Below are 23909 nucleotides of genomic sequence, written 5' to 3'. Positions count from 1 at the left end.
TCAAAATGGCATGATTTTTCTAAGGAATACGAGCTTCTAACAACAAAGTTTTCAAAATGCTTCCATGATTTTAAATGAGGTAATATACCAAAGGCAAACAAATTGGTAAACGTTTTGATGAGAACTTTAGTTTAATAATAATAAAGGAATTTAGATTCAGTAATGGATTTTCACCGGAACGGTCAAATTTGAAAAATGGTTTGATGTGACACGCCAGATTTGGCCATAACGTCTAGGTCGGGTTTGAGGTGTTACATTTAATGGTATCAGAGCCAGGTTACAAAACTCGACTGTGGTATGGGTAGCAGAAAATTATTGTTATTTTTTTTCTTTTTTTTCTTTCTTTTTTCGAAATTGGGGTTTGAAAAGGGTTTTTCTAAAATTTTGCTTTGAAATTTATCAACGAAACTTGACTTGTTTCTGAAAAGATGTTACTGAAAGTGTGGCACACCGAGTCTCCGGCACCAAATCTGTAAGTTCTCTAACTCTGTTTACTGTTATAGATTGAAATGTTATATTGAGAAACTACTATAGATAGTAGCACTATACTGGAACTCTCTAGTTAGAGTAAACTGTAACGCTTGAATTTAGATTTAGTATTTATTTGGTGTGTGTTCTAGAAATGTAGAAATTGTTTGCATGTGAAATCTATCCGCTCCGATGGATAAATGTTTTGGGTGTATGTTAGTATTATTAGTATCAGAGTGCACAGTGGAGGTGTGGTGGTGTAGTCTGAAAGTGGGAAATTTCGAGGACGAAATTTCTTTAAGGGTGGTAGAATTGTAACACCCTGAATTTGGGCCTAAAAGTATTGAGCCTTGAGTGTGGGTCTGTAAGGAGGTTATATATAGGTATTTAATTGTGCAATGAAATGACATAATTAAATGTCTACTTTAGTGGTTAATGGCCCTGAGAAGTGTTGGAGAAATCTTGGGTTCAAACTTGGGCTTTAGCAAAAATTTTGGTATTAAGTGAAAAAAAACCTAGATGCTTGGATGAGGGCCTTTTAAATTATTGTGTTAAAATAAATGACACAAGGAAGCTTGTGGTCTAGTGGTTGTGGCGTCATTAAGGTTGTATGGGAGCCTGGGTTCAAGCCTTGGCTCTTGCAATTTATTCTGGTGTTTTTTAAGGTAACTTGGACTTTGGCCTTTAGACCTTTTAATTAATTGGGGATAAAATATGACACAAAAAGAGCATGTGGTGAAGTGGCAAGGTGGTGTCATAGAGTTGGCAAGGAGGTCTAGGGTTCGAAACTCATGGCAATCAAAGAGCATTTATTTTGCTAACAGGGGGCGGCAAGAGTTGGTGTTGAATTTAAACTCTAATGTTGGAGGGATCCCACATCGGGAAGCTAACATAAGAGGGGATGCGAAGCTGGCTTTAAATAGAGAGAACCATGAGGAGAGTAGGGGTACCTTTCTTGGCTGATCCTTTTCGCTTTATGGCGTGCTAGTTTGGGTTGGGCGTCGGCTTAGAGTGCTCGGAGCGTGGATTAACTCCACTTTCCAATCAGGTGTGTATTTCTCACTACTCTAGCTGTAGGATGGCTACTTCGGGCCATGTGGGCCCAATGGGCCTAAGGGCCCAATTGGATAAGTTGTTTGATTGTGTAGTAAATATTGGACTAGGCTAGGTGAATCTCATATCTGTGGCTAGATTTGGGCTAAAAGGGTCACCCGAGCGTATGGGCACATTTGGGTCGAGAAGGGCTTTAGGCCCATTCGTATTGTTATCCCTGTTTAAAATACTTTAGTTTACCAAATTACTGAAATACCCCCAGTTGTAAAATTACCAAAGTACCCACGGTTTCTAAAACTACCCAAATATCCTCAATTTATAGAATTATCGTTTTACCCTCGATTTACAGAATTATCATTTTACCCTCGATTTATAAAATTACCATTTTACCCTCGATTTATAGAATTATCGTTTTACCCTCGATTTATAGAATTACCGTTTTACCCTCAATTTACAAAATTACTAAATACCATTGGTTTACAAAATTACCAAAATACCCTCGATCAGTAAAATTACCAAAATACCCTTGGTTTGTAAAATTACTAAAATACCTCTGGTTTGTAAAATTACCAAAATACCCTTGATTTGTAAAATACCGAAATACCCCTGTAAGGTAGAATTATTGAAATACCCTTGTAGGGCAGAAATACCAAAATACCCCTGTAGGGTAGAATTACTTAAATACCCCTGTAAGGTAGAATTACCGAAATACCCCTGTAGGGTAGAATTACCGAAATACCCCTGTAGGGTAGAATTACCGAAATACCCTTGTAGGGTAGAAATATCGAAATACCCCTGTAGGGTAGAATTACCGAGATACCCATGTGGGGTAAAATTATCATGTTCCCCTAGGGTGTTAAATGACTGTTTTGCCCTTGTGGGCAAGTGACTGACTTGGATTGTGTGGTTGACAGATTTGATTGTGAATATATGTTGGTGATATGAATGACTTGACTGTGATTGTTTGATTCAAATATGGGCATGACATTCTGCATACATGACATATTGCATGGGTTGGGTTTGATATAAATAAAGGTAGTGCTAAAAGGGCTTTGCCCCTGTTTACCGAAAAGGGCTTTGCCCCAGTTTATCAAAAAAGGCTTTGCCCCAGTTATTAAAAGAGGCTAGGCCTCCAGTTATATGATAAAGCAGCTATGCTGCCAGTGGAGAGTTTGGTTGGGTGGGTTGAGTTATTTCCCACATGGAGAGCTTGGTTGGTACAGGTGGAGAGTAGCGGATGGTGGGTTGAGTAGTCTCTCCAAATGAGCTTGCATACATCCATTGGTATTACATGTGAATTGAAATGGGCGTATGGGCCATACCATTTGCAATAAAGGCTTCGGCCCAGTGATATGATTTATGAAAAGGCTTCAGCCTAGAACCGTTAAACGAAAGGCTTTGGCCCAGTATATGTCGAGACTGAATAGGGCTTTGGCCCAGATTGTATTGATACTGTGTTATTCACTATTTGTTTGTTATTTGGATTACACACTGAGTTTTCGTAAACTCACCCCGTTTCTAACTGTGCAGGTAATCCCTAAGCTTAGATGGTTTGGAGCTGCGAGGGACTCGGAGATGGCCACACACTGTTTCTGTTTCTTGTAATTGTAATTAGATTTCGTTTTGGGTTTTTTTATGTAATTAGGCCGTTGGTGGATTTTAAGTTTTAATTTGGATTGTGGTTTTTTATACTAAACTGCCAGTCTAGGAACACTCGAGATTTCAAAATGGCATGATTTTTCTAAGGAATACGAGCTTCCAACAACAAAGTTTTCAAAATGCTTCCGGGATTTTAAATGAGGTAATATACCAAAGGCAAACAAATTGGTAAACGTTTTGATGAGAACTTTAGTTTAATAATAATAAAGGAATTTAGATTCAGTAATGGATTTTCACCGGAACGGTCAAATTTGAAAAATGGTTTGATGTGACACGCCAGATTCGGCTATAATGTCTAGGTCGGGTTTGGGGTGTTACAATTAATGTAATTAATGAATACTTTTATTAACCAATCTGTTCGAAAAAATTACAAGTGTACAAACGAATATACTACACTTAGGGCACTAGATTTAACACTTGGATGACATCTTCTATTATATCCTTGAGTTGAACACTTTGGTTCGTGGTATGGCCTCTCACATTGTGGTAATGTTAATGAAAAGGTGAATCATCTAGGTGATAGTTAAAAGGCATGGTTGGTTGATTTGGTAAAAAGTTATGGAAGTGAGAGAGTAGTTAAGTTGATGGTATGTGCAATGCCAGTTATAAAGGACTCACTCTCGCTGATGTTGGTAGGGATGATTGTCTCTCACAAATCTTGGGTGACTAGTGGATCTACTGTATTAACTATCCACCTATCCTTTTTTTACTATGGTGGGTTATACTGTTAGAACCGCCTTTCACCTATTGGAGGGGGAGTTCTCTGTTGTGTTTGATGTTGGCGAGTTGTTACTGAATGATGTAGAGGGAAAGGTAGTTTAAAAAAGGGTATGTTTAGGCTGCTTGGGATGTCAGCTTAGCTTGATCAATGTCCAACCGATCACCTTCTGTGAAACGATAGACCTTTTCATATAGTTGAGATAACTTTTTTGGAGGGTTACCCATGCGGTGAAGTCGGAGGAATTTGTGAGTGGTTCCTGCCAATAACGCTTGGATGGCTAAAGCATTGAAAATACCCTTGGTTATCATAGTTGCAACATTAAATCTTTTCATGAAATCACGGAAGGGTTAATTTTCTTTCTATTGAATGGACATGAGGGAGGCTAGGGATTGTTGTGGGTTTTTGTTAGCTAAGAATCTACTCATGAATAACCCAACCATCTAGTAAAAATTATTTATAGATCTTGAAGGAAATTATAGGTACCATTTTTGGGTTATGCTAGAAAGAGTCATAGGGAAAGCTCTGCATTTCATAGCGTTCAAGGCTCCAAGAATGTTCATGTGGTTTTTATAGTGGTCTAGATGATGTTCCGTGTAACGCCCCCACGCCCGAGACCGTCGCCGGAGTCGAGTATGAGGTGTTACTAAGCTTAATTTAACATTTTTAGAACTTTGGATTATTTGTTTCTACATTCACAGCTTTTAAGCTACTTGCGTCACAGTCACAAGAAAAATCATATCTCGAGTTACGAAACTCGAAATCAAGATCCGTAAATTTTCCATAAATCTAGGCTCATATAAATATCTACTAATTTTTTTATAAATTTTTTGGTTGGGCCAATTAGTACAGTTTATTAGTTAAAGTTACCCCTGTTTCAGGACTTGATTGGTCTGACCTCTATTTACTTCGAACCACATTTCTCTCTGTAAAAAATTCATATGACTATGAGATTTGTTTCTCCTAAAACTAGACTCAATAAGGATTCTTAGGATATAAAATACACCACCTAATTATATCTTTAAAATTTACGGTGAATTTATAAAGTAGGAACAGGGGATTCAGAAACTGCTATGAACCTGTTTCACTAAAATTCAAATATCTTCTAACATATAATTTCTTTACCTGTTTCATTTGTTTCATGTGAAACTAGACATAGTAAGCTTCAATTTTATATGTAGTCCATCACCAAATTCAATTTCTATGATTTTTAGTAAATTTTCAAACTCGCGTCAGTGTTGCTGCAGTATTCTGTTTATGGCAAATTTCATCCCTCTTATGAGTTTTTATGCACTAAGTATCTTAATAATTTTCCTTAACATCAAACATAATCTAAACTTACCATTTTCATAATTTATCATTATCAAATATTTTCTCAACCATTCTGTCACCATATCATAAGATCATTTACACAAAATAAGTATATTGCTATACATGCCATACTTAAATTTACAAGCCATTTACCAAAAATCTTCCTGATAGTGTGACTGAGCCTTCGACCTATCCCGACTCCTGAACTGGCTTGTCCAAAACTACAATGAGTAAGAAGGAGGGAGTAAGCATAAATGCTTAGTAAGTTCATATGTAAATAATAATTAACATAACAAACAATCAAACTAATCAACATTAGCATATATCATCAACACACTTATCACATTTTTTTAATCATTTTCCATCATCTTATTACCTTATCGTGGTTGTAATTAACACTCAACCCGAGGGTTAAATACATACCTGTCCAAAATATCCATTTCTCATCACTTACCAATACGTCTCTTTTCATCTCGAGTATTCCTCCATTTGAGTAAAACTTTACCCGTTGAACACATCGGAATATAATTCGGATACATGGATAATTTGCATATAAGAGCCTCATATGTAATCAAGCTACCATGTAACCCGCCCATAAGTGAACTCGGACTCAACTCAACGAGCTCGGGCGTTCGCATCCATAAGTGAACTCAGACTCAACTCAACGAGTTCGGATGCCTAGTTACATTTCACGAACTTGGACTCAACTCAACGAGTTCGGACATTCGCATCCATAAGTGAACTCGGACTCAACTCAACGAGTTCGGATGCTCAACCATCCTAGTGACATGTCACTTGTATCCTAATCTATTCCTAAGGTTTAAACGGGCGTTTTCCTCGATCACACATCTTTGCCGTCTTCCACGGAATATCGAAATCGATACTTCGGTGGTAGTTCATACTCAACAAGTAATTCACATAATTACATATTATTCAACAATAACCACAAAGCATAATATTTCATGATAATAATCAGCATCATATCATATAAACAACATTAAATTGGTTAAAATGACAATTATGTTACTACATTTACACATGAACTTACCTTGGTACCAAAATATAAAGATTTTGCAATTTAGTCCACAATATTTTCTTTTCCTCGATTGAGGTCGATTCCACGTCTTTCTTGATCTAAAATAACACATTTAGCTCATTTAATACTCACATTATCAAATTAATCCTTAACTCAAATTTTGGCAAAATTACAATTTTGCCCCTAAACTTTTGCATATTTACATTTTTGCCCCTAGGCTCGGGATTAAACTTTATTCCTTATTCTTATGTTTTACAACATGCTGATCACTTTTCTCTTCTATGGCAACATCAAATTCTCACTCTAACATGTACTTATGACTATTAGGTATTTTTACCGATTAAGCCCTTTTACTCGTTTTTGCTTAAAATCGAGTAGTACAAGTTCTCTAACATAATTTAAAACCATATATTCTATCATAAAACATCAAAATACACAAATTTCACCTATGGGTATTTTTCCAAATATAAACCCTAGGTTGAATTATTGCTACATAAGCTTAATCGAGCTATCGGGATTCCAAAAACGTAAAGAACATTAAAAACGGGGCTTGGAATCACTTACTATGGAGCTTGGAAGCTTAAAAAAAACCCTAGCTATGGAGAACCCTTGAAATTTTGGCCTAATGAAGAAGATGGACAAAAATTGGCTTTTAATTTTGTTATTAATTCATTTTAATAACTAAATGACCAAAATACCCTTACTACTAAACTTTCCAAAAATTCCTTCCATGTCCTAATTTTGTCCATGAACTTAAAATTGGTCAAATTTCTATTTAAGACCTCCTCATTAATATTCCAAAACAATTTCATACAAAAAACTTCTAGAATGCAAGTTTTGCAACTTATTCGATTTAGTCCCTACTTTCAATTTAAGCACTTTAGGCATAGAATTTCATCACTAAATTTTCACACAATCATGCAATCATATCATAATCATCAAAATAATTATAAAATAATTATTTCTATCTCAGATTTGTGGTCACGAAACCACTATTCCGATTAGGCCCTAATTCGGGATATTACATTCCGGGTCTCCAGTACCAATGTAAGCCAACTTGGGAAACTTGAAAGAGGCAAACAAGTTATGCGCCAATGCATAAGGGGCTAAAGGTTTGTTAGTGTAGCTTTAAGAAACTTCATTAGATTCAGAACATTTAGCCTCTTGTAAAAATTCTAATTGAAGTGCTGCAATTTGTTTCTCAAAAAGAATGGTTTTGTTTCAAGGCTCATAATCAGGCTGAGGATCTTGTAAAATCTCATCATCATTATGCCCTTTCTTATCATTATAGATAGTTAATTGTGATTTATTTTTTAATTCTGTCAGAAGGGGGTAATTCATCCTCTTTGACATCATCTTTTGCTACATGCAACTCCGTGATCAGTTGCTCATTGCAGGCATTATGTTGATCTAACAAGTGTTAACGTTCCTACTGTTCCTAGAATTAACACTGTCGAGCCAAGAGACACATCTTTTCTTGCATCTTAGCAACATGGTGCTAGGAACTCAGTAGATATTATTGTTGGGAATTCTGATATGGGAGCATAGCCACGATAGTAGGTTGATATTGCGAGGCTAAACAAGTGAGGATTTATTTTAAGAGATCATCTTTGGGGTCTTGTAGGGTGACAGGAGAGGATGGCATGTTAGGAATTGAAGGCGATGCCATAGTGGCGAGATTAATTGAGGGAGTATTAAGGGTATTTAGGAGTTGTGTGAGGGCTTTCATGGTAGTCATGGTTGAGCGATTCGATGTTTTGGGTTGAGTTAAAGAAAGTTCAATGTTTTTGATATCGTCGCCATTCATTAGACTGGAGAAATTGCAGGGTCAGTGTCAATGTTTGTTAATGAGGTTGTGGGTAACATCATTCTCATTTTGAGACATTTTGTTCTGTTTACGCTCACCGCACCAATTGTTGATACAAAGTATAACAAGGGAGGAAGACATGTGGAATAAGGAGATCAAGGTGATGTAGTGGAGGTCGGTTCAGCTGTAAAGGCTGAGACCCGAAATAAAGACAATAAGATAGGTTGATTGAAAAGATGAATGCTCAGAGTAACTCTAGGGAATAAAAATGGTCGATCCCTTACCCATAGTTTTCTAGGGTATTTATAAGAAAAAGTCTCCTTATCCATCTCGTTAAATGCCTAATGAATATTCATGGACACGTATTATGAGATTCTATCATTATGATGTAATTAAACCTAAATAGGCTCATTATTGTCTTGAAAGTGTGTTCACATTATGATAACGCTCTCCTATGAACATAGATGATAGGTTCTGTTTGAAGTGGGCCGAATAGTTGTGCTCAGAGAGTCAATATAGAATCAACAATATCTTTTGGGCTTGACATATGTATTTTTGGGGAGAAGAGTATAACAGGGATGTTAGATAAATTTTCGCCAAGTTAAATAAAAAATAATCTTGATGGAGCTGAATTTTGTAATCAAAATTTACACAAAATTAGAAAATAAATTTCATTTTCTTTTATTAAATTAAACTGAATAATTTGATTTAATTAAACATTTTCAAACTCGAAATTTAAGAGTTTTTAGTATAAAAACAGTTGGAAAAAGAGAGTAATTTTAAGGCAGTGCGCGTGGTTACACGGTTTCAAGCAACAGCCGCAGTACATGTTCGATAGAATGTCTCTACAATAAAAGAGTTCCTTCCTAGAAATACTTGAAAATTTCAGAGGCAACCATGATGCTCTATAAGCTTCTCGACGGCGTCAAAGAAATTCTGAAGATTCAAAAGTTCCGAAGAATTGTGTCATACACTGGATTCTATTGCTTTGTTGCTGTTTTGAGCTACGCTTATACAAACAACACGTACATTCAATTGTTAGATTTTGTGGATTTTTATCATTTTTTAGCGTTTTCTTTTAATTGCTTTGCTTCGACGTTTATTTTGCAGAACTAGAGCTGGGTATTCGAGGGCTGATCAATTCTATGCTTCTTATCCTGCTGGAACGGAGCTTTTAACTGACACTGCTAAGGTACCCTCTTTTATTCTCTAGTTTTATTGCTTTCCCATCATTTTAATTTCATATTTGGTTGACATTTGATTGTTTCTTGGTTTGGATAGTTATATAAAGCGGCATTAGGCAATTGCTTTGAATCAGAGGAATGGGGTCCGATTGAGTTCTGTATCATGGCTAAACACTTCGATCGTCAGGGGAAATCACCATATGCCTATCATTCGGTAAGTTACACATTGCTATTATGTATGTTTCATGTGTGCACGCATTCTTTTGATAACCTACTTAGGATTTTTTCCTGGTATGCAAGATTAGGTTTTTTTTTTCCTCCCTGTTTTACATGGTAGTTGAAACCTTAATTAGAATTGCGCTTTCTGTCTCTGCATCATTCAAGCATGATTTGGTTGTTTCTTTTTTATGTTGATTCTATGAAAATTTGAAGTAATTGCTTCAAATTGAACTGTACAAGTATCCTTAAGTGTAATTTTTGCAATATTTCCCGATTTCTGCTGATCCTAATTTAGAAAATAGTTTGTTCCCAAAAATGTCATGTAGAACAATCTACCATTACTTCCTGATCCTATTTCAAACAGACCTCTATAAAATGACTGATCAAACTTAAATTTCTTGTGATAATTAAAGCAAGTTGCAACCAGAATAAAACGGTGGTAAAGAGGGTCACAAGATGAATTCTAGAAAGGTGCTTGCTTAGAATTCTCTCTGTATGTTGAGATAGTACCGGTCAGCAGTCCAAGTTGGGTTGAGTGGAGTTACTTCTTTCATTTGCATACCCACGATACTTGTCTTCTTGTTCTTCTCCACCTTTTACCATATCAACCTTCCTTATCCATAAAGAGGAGTTGGTTAACCACAGGGCACCTAGGCACTTTTTCTTGGACAGTAACTATCTGGTCGTTAATCACTCTCTGGGATTGAAGGGACTGTGATTACAGGCAAGATTATATTTGATTTTCGTATCATCCAAGTACTGTCGTACTGAATGGGAGGAAAACACCACATTGATGCAACTAGGTTAACTATACTGTTTAAGGGGTGTAACTAAGTGGTTTCAGCCTATATTAATTTTCCCTCTCAGATGGCCTTATTTGTATTTGCTTAACAATTTCCTCGTTTTTGACACAATGGTTTATCTTCTAAATCCCTTTCTTTCAAATAGGGATAGAATTGTACTCTGATACACCTAGAAAGGATAGACATCACTGAGTGCTGTTGTTCGGCCTTAAATTCACTCATACCTTCCCCCATGGATGTACATCAATGAAATTGTCTTGTACTCTTTCCTTCAATGTTCCAGTTTGTTTATAATTCATAATAATTTAAATAGAAATCCTCTGCTATGACTGGATGGTCGATGCTTTTGTTCTTTGCTTTTTTCGCACAAGGAGAGGCAAACATATTATAGTAAAAAACAAATAGCAACGGCATAAACCAATAGCCTATACTGCTATGGAGGCAAGCAAACCAAAAAGAAAAATGGAAACTCATAACCTTTATCTGAAAATCGACCCATGCATCATCCTTTTGACCATTTTACTTGCTAAGATGTCATCTTTTTATGTAATGCATCGCTTATAGAAAACTTCTAGTCCTTTTGACTTGATACAAATTGGATGACTTTTTAAATTTTGAGCTTTTGGTCAATGCTATCTAATTCTGATGTTATCTGGTTGCAGCAATACATGGCCCACCTCCTTTCTCATGGTCAACTAGATGGAAGTGGTTAGAAGGCTTTTAAGTACGAGATAGGAAATTCACTGCTAGATGAGCAGAGGAAATTCACTGCTAGATGAGCAGAAGCGTATTAGTACCCTACAAGTGAAATGGTCCGAACTATATTTAGACTTTAAGACCATAATTTGCACTATATAGCATTGACTTTAATGTTTTCTGATACGTGAATGTCATCTTTCTCTCTCGTATGAATTTGTTGAACTTTACCGAGAAACATCACATCAATATATACAAATCTCAAATGCATCCATATCTGCCACCAATTGAAGTCGAATTGCATGTTTCTTGATTTATTACCATGGTATGTACAATAAGAATATGGCAAAATCTGCCCGTAATTGAATTGCTTGATTCATGTGTGAGTGCATTAGCTGAATCCTGCTGAACTATTGGGAATTGACCCAAATTGTCACCGCAAGATTGCCTGCCTTAAATAATTTCCAAATCATAAGTCAGGCAATTTTTTTCCTTGTCCAGAGTACAATAAAGTAACTACAGGTAGCACATATTAGTTTATTAAGACAGATTAAGAACCTCCAGAGGAATATCATGGACATAGCAAAAGAAAACCAAGAATCGGCAGATTTTTCTTAGTCAAACGTTTGCAAGTTCCCAAGCATGTTAAGCGACCAGTTTCTGCACTTCTCCGTGCATCTGGAAAGCAAAAGGAAGTGAGATAAGATGATATACGTAAAAAAAACATTGATGAACGACAGTCAAATACATAGTTAGAGAATGACATGCCCCTTGAGGTTTTCGAATGACGCCCACACATCTTGAAGCACTAATGCTTTCACTTTTTGACAGGCGACGACCGTTTTGCGCAGGTTTGCCAGAGGCTTTCTGAGTCCCTGCCACATTTTGGTTTACATATTCTGGTTCCACGGATGCTTGCAACTTTGTAGGGCTCTGAAGGGTTGCACGACCAGCAGAAGCCACTGTACGTTTTTTTGATTCATCAATGTGATCAGTATCATCGTTGCAGATTCGCTCCCTAAGAAACAAATGATCGTAGTCAGTACAATAAAAGCAACACATTCAATTAAAAAAATCGCAGATAAGAATATACATATGCATCTATTTCCGGATATTTACCTTGGCAAGGATGTATGTTTCCTTTGGAGCAGAATGCCTCTTTCAATTTTGCCTTGTCCCTCAAGACAGGCAAATTGTTGCCTATACCGATCAACTCCACTGCGTTGACATAAAACACTTGATTAACATTCAGCAGCATTTAGAGTAACAATATAGGGATGTAAGCTGTAGTTATGACAAATATTGCAGTAACAAGCATATGTAGAACAGTACTTAAAACAATGATAATGTGAAATAGGTGTTCATAATAACATCATTCATGACGAATGACAGTTTTGCTCATCACGACCTTTCAGCACATGCAACACTGTAATCTTTTGTGGAATACAAGATTTTAGTATCACTATCAGTTTATGAATATAAAGGAACTTAATACTTCATCACTTTGTAGTTCCAGCAGCTGAGGCCTGACACTCATGTTCAATGTAACTATCAGTTTGGATGCTTTACCTTGGATACATGAAGCTAATCTGATCTTTGCCTTGAAGGTATTGCTGAAGCATCTGTGGATGGTACTCTAATATCTATTTGCAACTTAAAATAAGATGAAGTAAACATTAAATAGAAGAGGGCATTAAAATGGATAATTTATCACTAAGGCAAGAACTAATCTCTATGCACATAAATACCTCTCTATAAATTAGCTCTCGGACATCATCTTCTGATAATTTCCTTCTTTCAAACTCAAATTCCAATTTTGAAATGGGTTGCATGGATGGTTCATTGTCCACATTTGCCAATCCATGGAAATATGGATCAGCTAATGTCTGCATAAAGAACAATCATATAAGTTAGGAAATACAATAACGTAAGAAGAAAAGAGATTCAAACCTTAAAACTATTAGAACCCCTATAGTTTACCTCTTCAGCGGATGGACGATCATTAGGATCGAATGCGATCAGACGCTCAAGCAATTTGAGGGCCAATGGATCTGTATTTGGGAATTTTTTTGAGAAAGGAATTGGTTTCTTTTTTCTCAAGCTATTCAAATAATTTCTAGCTTTTTCATTCTTAATCTGCAGATATTATGAAGAATCAAGATGGTTAGAAAAGATGTTGTCCCTGTTTAGAAAAAGCCAGGGAAGTATCTTAAAAGAGATGGCAAACCCTTGCAATTGTTTCAGCAGAGGGAGTGCCAAGCAAATCGGTCACAAGATCCAATTGGTCCACCACATTCTTCCCTGGAAACAATGGTTTTCCAGTGATCAACTCAGCAAATATGCATCCTACACTCCAAATATCGACCGCAGGGGTGTACTGCACAAATAATTGGGTTTAAAAATCAATTAAACAAAGTTCCTAGAGAAGTTTTGCTCAATTTGGTTCACCTGAATAGAATATAATTTCTACTAGCAGTGTATGCGTATGACATGTATATGATATATCTAGACATTCTTCAATTCACAAAGTATATGCAAGGAAGCTTCTTTCTTACTCAAGAACCGGCCATTTTACCTCCTCAAGCAGGGTAGCAAGCATGACACAAGAAGAAAACTAAAATATATAGTTTTTGTCGTTGCCTATTAACACAAAAATCCCTAAAAAGACTAAAAGAGGACAACTGAAAATTAATTATACATCTGACTAACAATTCCTATATTAAAACAATTGAAGAAAAGGAAAACAACAGTACATACGTTGGAGTAAAATGAACCGCACAGTTCAGGAGCACGATACCATCGAGTTGCCACATAATCCTTAACAGATTAAATGATGATCAGATAGTGAAAACAGCAAACATGGTACACACAATAGTTATGAATAGCAAAGCAGTCAGAAGCAAGAAAGAAGCACTAACAGTCCAAAAAATAGCAGAAGGAACGTCCGTAAATGACACCCGAGCGAGTCCAAAATCACAAAGTTTCAGTTTGCAATCCGCATTAGCAAGTATATTTTTTGGCTTTAAATCTCTATGGAAAACATGTGCTGAAAAAATTGAAAGGAAAAGATTAATAAAAAGTGGGTCATTTATAATCACAAATTGGTACAACAATTGAGATGTAAAAGAAGGCAACCTGTGTGAATGTATTTCAGACCCCGAAGAAGCTGGTATAAGAAAAACTGATGATGCTCAGGGGTTAGATCATCATTGATTTTTATAACATGGTGAAGATCAGATTCCATCAACTCAAAAACAACAAATATGTCTTTGAATTCTCTTTGACATGGAGGAAGCATTATGTGTTTTATCTGAACTATGTCAGGGTGACGCAGCAGCCGTAGAAGTTTGATCTCTCTCAGAATACGTGTGGCTTCAGATGTGTGCTCAAAGATATTGGCTATCTTCTTAATAGCTACCTTCTCTCCAGTGTGAGTATCAATTGCAGAGGCAACCACACCATAACTTCCTGTGCCTACTACTTCCTTTATTTCATATTGACTTGCTTCGCCATATTCGGTGAAAAAGTCTTTGCCAAACATTTTCTGATTAAAACAAATAACCATTAGATTCAATCTGAAAGAAAGTAACATGAAAAAACTTACTCCTAAGCATTCTCACAGTGTACTTAAAAGTTATACAAGAGAAGCATATCAAACCACCTATCATATAATATGAATGTTATGATTAACTCAAAGCCATTGATTTGGTAGATTTCTATATAGAGCCAAATGGATCTAACTACAGATTTATGTTCAAAATATTTTCTAAATATAAGAATAACTGTCACCCTTTGTTGAATGTTCAAGACTAATAAGAATCTCCAAGAAAATAGCTAAGAGGAGAAAAGAAAAAGCTTTATGCAGACGAATACTAACTATCATTAAAACTCAATAAAAGAAATTCAACCCAATAAACTTATAAATAAATCCCCTTTTGTTTTTCAGTCATTTTCATCGTAAAAGCTAAAATTTTCATTCTATGAGGAAACTTTCAAGCTTCAATATCACACATCTAACAGACATTCAAACCGCAGAAAAAGAAAAAAAAAAGTCTCATTTAAAAGAAAAACAGATACTTTAACTGATTAAGGAGCAAAAAGAGAAATTACTCTTTTTTTTTTTGTCGGCAAAAGAGGCCAAAGCAGAAGCTTGAATATTGATGAGTGATGAGAGAAGAGCTTCCTTCAAATAAACGCGGAGACAAGATATGAACTGCTCAAATAACACCTGCAACACCTTCTACGTATGAAAATACAGTGTAACGTAAACGTATATTTATACGTATATATAATACCCCGTATCAAGTAGGATGCTGACAAAAACTTGAATATGTCAAAACAGAACTGCTGTCAGAAAGGTCATCATTACTATTTATGTCACAAATATAAATTTGATAAAATACCGAATTTTTTTAAAAAAATCATCATATTTTTCTTTTGTAATAAAAAAAGGCATATTCATCTGAAAAAAGGACTTGATCGAAATTCGAACCTTATCTTATCCCCACGTTTCCGGAGCTATAAAGAGAGAGGATCGGGGAAGAGGTGAGGTGATGTCGTTTCAGGCATCGGCCATAGATGATAGTAAGTAGGATTGCTATTAAGTTGTAATATTAATAATTAGAATGAAATTTATCAGAAGGGGAAAGCAAAGCAAGGCAAGTTGAGTTGAGATTTTGACGCGGAGGCTGCGAATCGCTGAGTGGATGAAACTCGTGCGGTGAAAGGGTGATTTAGGGTTGAGCTCCGTCGCTTCTCCCTTCCCTCCCTTCACCTTCCGCACGCCCTATATTTATGGTTTTATTAACATGGCCAAATTTCGTATTGGGGATGATAATGAAGGAGGTGGTGCCACGTACGCAAAATACATTTGGAGTTCAATGTCTTGCACTGCAATTTGAGGGAGTAACTTTGTCGTCTGTGTTACGTAAGGTAACATCATTCGTCTATGAAATTGGAAATTTCTTATATATCAATTTAGATTTCTTTTCTTTTCTTTTGGGGCCAAGAAAATAGTCAACATCTTTAAGGGAAAAACTTATTAGTTAGTAAGAAAATTTCAATTTGATTATTTTTAAGTTTTTAAAATTATTTTTCCTCTAATCTGACTGCTAAGTGTGACACTTTTTTACTTAATATAATAATATTAATAGTCCTCATTTTTTATATTTTCTATAAATTTGATCTTAATTTTACATTCAAATTTTAAAAATCTTAAAATTAATTAAAAATAAAAAATTTTTATAAAAAAATTTAGAAAAATAAAACTTTAAAAATGTTGTCGTTAAAGAATTAATATGTATGAGAAATAAAAAAAATTGTCTTTCATTATAATTAAATAACAATTTTAAAACTGAACAAAAAACAGTTAGATCATTACATTGCATGCTTTATCAATGTTTCAAAACTAAATTAGTAATATATTCAATTTAAGTTTTATACCCCTAAAGAAAATCTAAAATTGATCTTACATAAGCTTGTCATTTTTTTTAGCTAAAATATACCTCAAAATTTTCTTTTTCAAACTCAAATCAAAATTTTAATTAATTTAAATTATTTTCAAAATTAAAATTGTAAAAACAAATTATTTGTTTTTTTCTTTTCTTAGGATATGAAAGCTATGTCAAGAAACAGAAGATGCAAAAAAAAAATAATCAACCATTAATTTTGCTTTTTTTTTATGTTTTTTAAAGTATGAGTATTGTATATTTCCATACAAATAATACAAAGAAAAAAGTTGGATGGCTTAAAAATATTTTTTTCTCATTTTCTTTCACTTAATCTATTTTTGAAAATTTTATCTACTTTTATTTTTGTTTTTAGAAATTTTTAAATTTAAAAAAAATTATTTTTTATTTTTTTATAATTAAAATCAAATTAATAGAAAGTATAAAAATTAAGAATTAAAATTATTATTATACCAATTAAAAAAGTGTCAAAAAAAATTTTTAAAATTTTAATGACCAAATTATATTTTTTTAATTAACTAATCAAATCGAAAACTTATCAATAATTTAGTATTTAGTGGACAAACAATATAATCTCCCTTTTTAATGTCAAATTAAGATCGTGCTTTTGTTTTTCCTAATTCACGCGTTTTAAAATAATTTTTTTATTATTGATGATATTTTAAATTAAATTCATATAAAGATTATATAATTAAAATAAAAAATCACTCCCCTGTTATTATTTTCTTTTTGTCATTTTTTCCCTTAAATTTCATCCATAATCATTAGTTGACTTTCTGAAACAAATGTAATGCATTTTTTACTGGTGACTTAACAATAAAATTTTGTATTTAATCATTAAATTATATAAATTCCATTTTTATTAATTATATTATTAAGTCTAAAACGGTTGGGTGATGAAGGTTTAAATTATATGAACAGTGATTTAATTATGAGAGTATTTCTATTTTGATTGTTCAATTATAATTTTTTTTAGATTTAATTACTAAAGATTTTGAAGTTAGATTTTTTTTAATCACCATATCGTTAAGTTGATAACAGAAATGTGATGTGGCCTTCTTTTATTGGGTTAATAAGAAATATCGTCCTTCAATACTTATTCCTTTTAGTTCTAATTCTATTAAAACCAATCAATTTAACCCTCAACACGCACAAAATTTATCAATTTAATTGTGTTAGCTCGATTAGTCAATCTAAAATTACCAAGAGTGGGGTGAATTGATTTTAAAAATTTGTGGATGCTTGAAAGAAAAGATAGAACAATTGGACACATTAATTTAGAATGGTTCGGCTCCAATTGCCTACTCCACTACCTTAGTTTTCCACTACTAAGGATTTTCTCAAATTCACTAATTTGATTAACCTTTGATGACAAGGTTTAACCTTACAACTCCCTTAAGGTTTTTACCCAAACCTTAAGATACAACTCTTTCAAAGAGTGAAACAAATAAGCAAACTAAGAATTAATCCTTAAAAGATTGGATTGTATGCTAATTGAGCATAAATGAAACGATAAGACACTTGGGCTAACTGAATAACAATGAAAGCTCACAAGTTTGTACAAGAAAAGTATGATATTTTAAGCACAAAGGTTGTTTGATTGCAATTGGAGCTTGGATAATCTCTCTTTTTGTTGTAGAACCTTTTAAGGATGGTATTTATACTTCCAAATTGATTTCCAACCGTTGTGGTTGTTGGAATATTGAATAGAGTTGTTGGGGATGAAAATGCCAGTGTATTTATGTCACCTGCAACAGTAGGTATTGATACTTTCTCTACAAGTATCACTACTATTAGCATTTAATGTCTTATTTAGTGATTGTTGGAGCCATCAATATTGAAGCCAAAAGAGATTTATCTATACGAAGTAGAAGGTATCGATACCGTATCGGTACTTGATAAATACTTTGAAAGTCAGAATGCCAATTTCGTATCAATACGGAAAAAGGTATCGATACAAGTGTACCGCTATCGATACTTGAAAAAAATTATCAATACTACCATATTGATCATTGATAAATACAATGAAAAACAAAATGTCATTTTAATATCGATACCAAAAAAGGCTATCAATAAAATTGTGAATCTATCTATACTCAACAAAATTTATCGATACTTAACAAAAAATAAAGTATGGATACCAAATCGATACCTTTTTGCTTGGAGCATTTTTTAGCTTGTTTGAAAGTTTGTTTAACTAACTTGATCTTTTAAAAGATTTTGTAAGTTCAACTTCAACAATTTTTCTTTTTAACTATCATTTGAAATAGAATTTTTGCGAAATTTTGTTTTAAATGATTTTTGTTAAAAAACATCATATTTGTTATATCAAAATATTTTTTCAAATAAAGCTTGGTTCAACATTCTTTAATTATTAGCCTTTTTTTTTTCTCTTTGCCTATTCTTTTATGCTCTTGGCTAGTGTTTTTCAGCGCAGGAAAACTCAAAGGTTTCTAGTTTCCTATGCCAAAAAGATTATATGCTATCGATGAATTTTTTTTAACACTTTAGATTAAATGGTGCTTCTTCGACATTGAAAAATATAAAAGTTTTTTTTCAGCAGCAAAAAAGATTATAATTTATTTGAAAGTTTTTTTTATATAAATTTTTTATGTTAAAGCGGTAGTTCTTTAGTTCCAAAAAAGCTCAAATCTTACTAGTGTCAAATAAAAAATTATAAAAAAAATTCTAGCGCCAAATACTTGTAAGAATGTTTAAGGTTAAATTTATTGTGTTCTTAGAATTAAGATTAAATTGATAGAACAAATAAAATTGAAGGGCACATTTTGTTGCTAGGCCAATAGAAAAGACAATGTCAAACTTTTGTTATCAACTTAATGACAATGTGACTAAAAAATCTAATTTGGAAAATTTTAGTGGCTTAATCAAAAAAAAATTATAGTTGGATGACCAAAATGGAAACACACTCATAGTTGAGTGACCATTCATATAGTTTATCCAAGAAATAAATGCCCATGCCTTACTGTTTCAAACTTAACAACATAGTGACTAAAAAAATGACTTTGAATAGTTTAGTGATTAAATTAAAAATTTTCATTATTAGGTGACCAAAATAGAAAAACTGTAAAAATTTGTTAACTAATTAGGTTGTTTACCCATTTAAAAAATTGTTTTTCTAGATTTCTTTAATTATTTATCAATCTACATTTTGTTTCTGAGATAGACCTCGACACCCATATGCGTTTTTTCTTGGAATTAAATTCTTTATGTAATCCGTGTCTTGGATGTTTAGAAAAATATAATAGCATCAAGTTTGACACCGTCATTTTCGTACTTGTGAGTAATTGATTCTCTTTAGTTATGACATAATGAGTTGACCTGCCCTAAATTTCTTAACTTTGTTTCTGTGAATTTTAATATAAATATATGTATTTGCTTCAGTGGCTAAGTGTTTTGATGGTATGTTTGAGGTCTTGGGTTCAAGTCCCATTTTTGGCAAATTCTATCATTTTTTTATCCTAGCCTTATCCCTGTTAGGTAGGTTTATATTATATTTTTGGTAAACTCACATTAGAATAAGCTTGTTGGTTTGAATGGTAAGGAGTTAAATTATTGGAGGTTGGAGGTCTTATGTTTGAATTCTTGTGTGAGCGTGGGTGATAATTTTTGCTCTGATTGCTTAAGAAAGTTTGGGTGGAGTTAAAAGTCAGAGGTAGTTGGATGTGGTTAGTGGTCAAATTTAGTGGGATTTGGTTATTGGTGGGGAGTTGAGGGAAAATAATGATTTAATTATTTTACTTTTAATTTAATTTTTATCATTATCCTTTTCCCTAAAAATCAGCCACTGCTTTCACGTTCATTTTTTTTTCGTTTCTCATACATTCTCTTATTCTTTTTGCTTTATGGTCCTATTACTTTTCTAATTCAAACAAAATTCAAGTATTATTTGGTCATCTCTGCCATTGAGATTGGTGGTTGTTGTTTGGTAAGTGCGTGGTTGACTTAAGTTTCTTCATGGAATAGGTGAATGGTTGGAGATTTTTGATGGTGTTGAAGGGTTTCCTTTTAATATTTCTTGGTTTGTGTTTACTGATATCTAGGTGAGAATTGTGCGTCAGTGGGTGCTCTTCCGGTGAAGTGATTGTATGGATCGTTGTCTTGAAGGTAAGTGTTTCTATCGATTAAGCATAGTTCTGCTGTTGGGTTTCGACATGTTAGGGTACTAAGTCGTATGCCTTCGAACTAGAGGAGTTCGTGGGGATTAATTCGTTGAATTTTGCTGATTTTAGGTATTGGAAATTTCATCATTTAGGCTTCTTTGAAAAATGAACCAAAAGCACGAAAAAAATGAGGTTTGATGAAAGCCGAAAAAGTGGCCTGTTGATGCTATACTGGCATGCTCAGCCGTGTGGCTGGCCTTGTGCGACACACAGCCGTGTGACAGGCAAGGGTGTGGTCGTGTGGGCCACACGGGCTAGGTCAATTTGGGTGTGTGGGTCATGGGCTAGGCCGTGTGGGCCACACGGGTAGGGCCACATGGGCATGTGGGTCCACACGGGCATGTAGGCCCAAATTTTGAAATTTTCCCTAGGGTCAGTTGAGTCATTCCAATCTACTGTGGGCCTTTCGTAGGGTCGGTAAGGGCTAACCAAACCCTTAATGCATAAGATCTGTTATTCTAATAGACTAATTTGAGTTAGTAAAATTGATATGTATGTTTGATTGTCAATATAAGCATGTATGATATCTGTATACGAGCATGCTAAACATGTTGATTCTGTTATATCTGTTATCTGTATTTTGTATCTATATCTGGGGTGGGTTTTGTATATATGGAGGAAGTGTTCTGTGAGGGGACATTTCGCCTATTATCTGGTAGCATGGCTACATGCTATTCTGGTAAGTGTCGTACAGACACTATGTGCTGTGTAGGGATGGGTGGGTGTTTTATACCCCACATGGTGTGATGGGATGGTCAGAGATGGTGTGTTAGGATGGGGGGTAGGATTTTGCATATATGTTCTAATTATCTGATTCTAACATGATCTGTTTCTGTTAAGGACTTATGTCTTATCTGTATCTAATCTATACATGAAAACTTTGTTCCTATATACACAAGTGTCTCTGTTAAGTTACACACTAAGTTTTTTTTGAAAACTCACATCTATTGTCTGTTCTGTTTAGGTAATCCTCAGACATCGGCGAGTCGGTGCGACAAAGGCTCGGCGGTGACCACTAGTACAAAAATTGTCTTTAAATTAACGATTTTATTTTTAGATTCTAGTTTTTCTTGAGAGTTTGTAAATTTTGAGACTCTTTGGACTGTTTGCATTTGGTTTTGGTTTTGGATGCGTTTTTAAATTTTATACTGCGATGTTTGACAAAATCACAATTTTATGCAAACAAAGATTTTTCTAAAAATACAAACTCGGTTTTATCTATAACGATTTATCCAACTTCTGCTGCAAATTTACGATTCACATTAAAGAATAAAAATAACTGTTTTAATAAAGAATATAAAAACGAGCTTTTCAGGAAATATGTACCCTTTTGGGTAACAAATAGTATGTAAAGTTTTAACCTAAAGAATGTGTTTAAAACCCTTAATTGTAACACTCCCAGATTTTTCCATAACGTCTAGGCCGAATTTGGGGTGTTACATGACCCTAATCAATCTTATTTACCAAAGATTCCTTTAAGAATCTTGTACTTGCACTTATATAAATTCGGCTTATTTCATATTAACCTCAAAATTCATGGAAGCTGAGGTTAATATAATTTTTACAATAAAACCTTAAAATTATTCGTTCAAACCCTAATTTTTTTTACTTCATCCTTAAAATTTGTCTTTTAGAGTATAATTCTAAACCTCTTAAAGTTAAGCTCTCAAATTTACAAATTTTTATCATGCAAGTATTTTTGTATTATGCAATTGTTATACTATTGGTGTTATTAAACGTTTTAGAATTTTAATGTTATGTTAGATGTCATTTTTTTTTGTATTATTGAAAGTGTTCCTATGATTAAAAATGTTTGCATTGTTAAAAATTCATTGTTGTGTTAGTATTATTCCTAATGCTAGTAAAATAACATTTTATAATTTGAATTGAAAAGATGATGAATCAATTTATTGCACAAGTATTTATAATGGATCTATTACGATGGGTGACATAAGCATCATTTTTCAATCGGACAATTGCGTTGACATCATGTTTAAGACTAATGTCACATTGGAAGAAATAGAAATGAGGATTCAAGAAAAATCAAAGTTGAAAGTATGACAAGTGTATCTAGTTTGAAGTATAGATATCAGGGTTTAAGATAGATGGTGTTCATTTTACTATAGTCATGCGTAATAACAATAATGATGTCGAGACTACCATATTTAGAACCAACTATTAGATAACTTGTGTGCAAGAAAGAGAAATAAGAAATTGACTTGAGGCGTGAATCAATTTCCTTAAGACTTTTTTTTTGGTGAAAATTTCCTTAAGACTTTAATTTTGCATATAGGATACAACAAGCTATAAAACAACAAGTAGAATCATGAAAATGGCATAAATTAAGTATTATATAGGCATTGAATGGTTGTACATCAAAATATGTGTCACTTGGTACATACTTTATGACATAAGTTGTGTTTTCCACAACATAACACTTTTCAATTTAAAAAAAAATAAAAAAAATTGATATTTGTTCATTTTGAAACTTTTTAGGAAAGTTGTATTATTTCAATATGTTGATTTAGATGCAACTTTTGATAAAAATAATTATCGTGGTTATTTTAAAAAATAATAATAATTAAAAATATTATTGCACCACTAAACTCAAACTCAAGTCCAAGTGCCCAAGTGTCAATATTTCATTCATAAATACAGCCAGCTTTCTTTATAATAGTCACCCGCTTTAACAACATTTTGCAATAATAACCAAGTTTCTAGTAGAACTAATTTTTTATGTTTTATTTTAATCATATATAACAATTTTTTACTTATAAGAGCATCATCCATAGTTATGAAGTACATATTTTATTAAATTAATTCCCTATAACAACATATTGTCTAAATTTTTAAGTAAAATTATAGGTATTTCATATAAGTGGGTCTATTAATTATCAATTATTAAATGAAAATGATCTTAATTAAAATATTATTTCAATAAAATGATTAAATTTCATGTGAAAAAAAATCTATTAATCATATTTTATTAAATGAAAATAATCTTCAAGAAGTGAAATTAAAAATATCAATTCAATAAACTATTAAGTTTCCTAATTAAATATTCTATTATAAATTTGGAACATCATAAACTTGTAAATTGATTACTTGAATTTAGTTACTCGTGATAAATTAATTAATTTAATTTGATAATTCATGTTAATTAATTGAACTTATTAATTTTATGAATTTTATAATTAATCATGTGATAGAATGTAATAAATTGTGCATAAAAAAATAATGCATGCACCTGTTATACGTATTTTAAATCTATTCATTTGATTCTCACTTTATTTAATGGAAATTCAT

The 23909-nt window shown here is 33.3% G+C and overlaps 2 protein-coding genes and 1 long non-coding RNA gene across 7 annotated transcripts; 2 read left to right on the top strand and 1 right to left on the bottom strand.

Annotated features, from left to right (window-relative positions):
• Positions 1-8598: 8598 nt before the first annotated feature.
• On the top strand, positions 8599-11228 carry LOC107886296 (uncharacterized). The gene is made up of 4 exons (XM_016810198.2): positions 8599-9077; positions 9163-9244; positions 9334-9450; positions 10921-11228. The coding sequence occupies exons 1-4, from the start codon at positions 8950-8952 to the stop codon at positions 10969-10971; spliced, it is 378 nt and encodes a 125-aa protein (XP_016665687.1). The 5' UTR covers positions 8599-8949; the 3' UTR covers positions 10972-11228.
• A 13-nt stretch (positions 11229-11241) lies between these two features.
• On the bottom strand, positions 11242-15918 carry LOC107886295 (mitogen-activated protein kinase 17-like). Of its 5 annotated transcripts, none has more exons than XM_016810195.2 (12): positions 15447-15918; positions 15065-15182; positions 14090-14498; positions 13873-14000; positions 13712-13771; positions 13182-13331; positions 12935-13090; positions 12703-12840; positions 12524-12597; positions 12074-12172; positions 11719-11972; positions 11242-11632 (listed from the first exon to the last, which is right to left on the bottom strand). In XM_016810195.2, exons 3-12 carry the CDS (start codon positions 14493-14495, stop codon positions 11526-11528), a joined length of 1572 nt encoding a protein of 523 aa, XP_016665684.1. In that variant the 5' UTR covers positions 14496-14498; positions 15065-15182; positions 15447-15918; the 3' UTR covers positions 11242-11525. The 5 variants fall into 5 exon arrangements, with proteins under 5 accessions (XP_016665684.1, XP_016665686.1, XP_016665685.1 ...); XM_016810197.2 differs by having other exon boundaries at positions 11723-11972; XM_016810196.2 differs by lacking the exon at positions 13712-13771.
• LOC121222992 (uncharacterized) lies at positions 15750-21796 on the top strand. Its single transcript, XR_005920344.1, has 3 exons — positions 15750-15886; positions 20484-20547; positions 21568-21796. It is a non-coding gene; the product is annotated as an uncharacterized lncRNA (long non-coding RNA).
• The last annotated feature ends 2113 nt before the right edge of the window (positions 21797-23909 follow it).

The sequence above is a fragment of the Gossypium hirsutum genome, chromosome A03 (genome assembly GCF_007990345.1).
Source record: "Gossypium hirsutum isolate 1008001.06 chromosome A03, Gossypium_hirsutum_v2.1, whole genome shotgun sequence".
Taxonomy (NCBI): Eukaryota; Viridiplantae; Streptophyta; class Magnoliopsida; order Malvales; family Malvaceae; genus Gossypium; species Gossypium hirsutum.
Note: the sequence above shows the minus strand (reverse complement) of the source record. Positions and strands in the feature narration are given on the sequence as shown.